This window comes from Sturnira hondurensis, unplaced genomic scaffold, assembly GCF_014824575.4.
Source record: "Sturnira hondurensis isolate 20B ecotype Veracruz unplaced genomic scaffold, ASM1482457v3 Scaffold0005070, whole genome shotgun sequence".
NCBI classification, from domain to species: domain Eukaryota; kingdom Metazoa; phylum Chordata; class Mammalia; order Chiroptera; family Phyllostomidae; genus Sturnira; species Sturnira hondurensis.
In genome coordinates, this window is record NW_028077701.1 from 1 (window position 1) to 2,461 (window position 2,461).

At 44.3% G+C, this 2,461-nt stretch overlaps 1 protein-coding gene across 1 annotated transcript; it reads left to right on the forward strand.

Annotated features, from left to right (window-relative positions):
* The first annotated feature begins 1,538 nt into the window (after nucleotides 1–1,538).
* LOC118987144 (60S ribosomal protein L39) lies at nucleotides 1,539–1,971 on the forward strand. The gene has a single exon (XM_037046183.1). The coding sequence runs from the start codon at nucleotides 1,584–1,586 to the stop codon at nucleotides 1,737–1,739; it is 156 nt and encodes a 51-aa protein (XP_036902078.1). The 5' UTR covers nucleotides 1,539–1,583; the 3' UTR covers nucleotides 1,740–1,971.
* Nucleotides 1,972–2,461: the final 490 nt, after the last annotated feature.

Below are 2,461 nucleotides of genomic sequence, written 5' to 3' on the forward strand. Positions count from 1 at the left end.
AAACACTGTGCCTCCTCGCACAACCAGATTTAAAGGCAACAAAGATTTAGAAACAAAAATGCAACCAAACAGACAGAAAAGTAAACTGTACCGAAGTCCAACAACAACGAACCATTCATCCAGACCAGTAAGAGGGGAGGAGTCAGCGGCGGAGGAGGAGAGTGGGTCCCAGCAGGAAAAGGCGGTGGTCGGCAACCCGGGTGGGTGCAGAACGAAACCCAGTAAGGCTCACAAGGCAGCTGGCTGACCACAGACACACTTTCGCGCGCAGATAAACCAGGCAGGTTTAAAATCAGTCAGTGAGACAGACTGTGCAACCCAGGACCCCAGCCACGGGAAATAAAGCCTAAAAGGGCCAATTGGAAAAACTTTCGGGGGTTGAAGTGCCAGGAGAGGCTCCCAGCCTCACAGGAGAGTTCCTTGGAAAGGCCCACAGGGTCCTAGCGAACACAAGACCACCCACCCAGGAACCAGCACCAGAAGAACCCAATTTGCTTGTGGGCAGTGGCAGAGGGGACCAACTTCTGAGAGAGAGCAGAAAAAATGCCATTGCTCCCTCTCTGACCCCACCCCCAGTCACAACCCAGCAACTGGATTGACCAACTCTGGTGAACACCTAAGCTTTTGCCCTCATGCATAACAGGTGCGAACAGACCAAAACATTGTGGCTCAAGCAGAAGAACAGCTCAAAGCCTGAGAGCCAATACTTCTAAGCAACCGAGAGATAGCCAACCTGTCAGATGTGCAGTTCAAAATACTGGTGATCAAGATGCTCACTGAACTGGTTGATTTTAGTCGCAAATTAGATGAAAATATGAAGGCTACACTAAGTGACATGAAGCAAATTGCACAGGGAACCAATAGTGATGGAAACAAATCTGGGACTAAAATCAATGGAGTGGACCAGAAGGAAGAAAAAATGACCAAATAGAAAAAAATGAAGAAACAAGAATTCAAAAAAATGAGGAGAGGCTTAGGAACCTCCAGGACATCTTTAAACGTTCCAACATCCAAATTATAGGGGTACCAGAAGGGGAAGAGGAACAGCCACGAGTGGAAAACTTTTTTGAACAAATAATAAAGGAGAACTTCCCCAATCTGGCAAAGGAAATAGACTTCCAGGAAGTCCAGGAGGTTCAGAGAGTCCCAAAGAAGTTGGACCCAAGAAGGAACACACCAAGGCACATCATAATTACATTAGCCAAGGTTAAAATGAAGGAGAGAATCCTAGAAGCAGCAAGAGATAAGGGGACAGTCACTTACAAAGGAGTGCCCATCAGACTGTCAGCTGATATCTCAAAAGAGACCTTACAGGCAAGAAGGGGCTGGAAAGAAGTATTCCAAGCCATGAAACCTAAAGACCTACAGCCAAGATTGCTCTATCCAGCAAAACTTTCATTTGGAATGGAAGGATAGATAATGTGCTTCTCAGATAAAGTCAAGTTCAAGGAGTTCATCATCACCAAGCCCTTATTTTAGGAAATGTTAAAGGGACTAATCTAAGAAATAGAAGATAAAAAATATGAACAGTGAGCTTTTTTTCCCCCCGGCATTGTGGTCGGTGAGGTTCGTTCTTCTTCGCCATGTCTTCTCACAAGACTTTTAGGATCAAGAGGTTCCTGGCCAAGAAACAAAAGCAGAATCGGCCCATTCCTCAATGGATTCGGATGAAAACTGGTAATAAAATCAGGTACAACTCCAAGAGGAGACATTGGAGAAGAACCAAACTGGGTCTATAAGGAATCACATATGACATTGGAGAAGAACCAAACTGGTTCTATATAAGGAAGGGCACATCAGAGATGTCTCATATTTGTGCTCTATTCATGTTGTCTGCCTCTTGAAGTCACTGAAAAGACTACCGCTGTGGGGACAGTTGGGCATTTTATTGGGAATTGGATTATTTTTCTCTTGACATTTTTCCTTCAGTAGTAGGTTGGTTCATTAATAAATGTGAGGCCATTTAAACTTCAAAAAAAATATGAACAGTGAAAGGACAGCAAACTCACAGTTATTAACAACTACACCTAAAACAAAAGCGGACTTAGTTGTCCACTAAGTCAGGAGCAGAACCATAGAAATGGAGATCACAAGGAGGGTTAACAACAGGGGAGTAGGAGGAGGAGAAGGGGGGAGAAGGTACAGAGAATAAATAGCATAGATGGTAGGTAGAAAATAGACAGGGGGGAGGGCAAGAATAGTATGGGAAATGTAGACGCTAAAGAACTTGTGATACCTGGACATGAGCTAAAGGGGGGGGATGGGGGAGGGGGTGTTCAGGGTGGGGGGGAATGAAGGGGGCAAAATGGAACAACTGTAATGGCATAACCAACAAAATACATTTTAAAAACTTATAGAATAAAACAAAGAACTGCACCTGCAGTTTATTGAAAATGATAATCAGAAGCGAGGGTATGAGATCGTGGGCTTAAGATGCCCTCTTCTTCTCAGTGTTCAGATA

Bases quoted from the DNA above. Each gene is read 5' to 3' on its own strand.
- LOC118987144 (XM_037046183.1), top strand. From the start codon at position 1,584: ATGTCTTCTCACAAGACTTTTAGGATCAAGAGGTTCCTGGCCAAGAAA.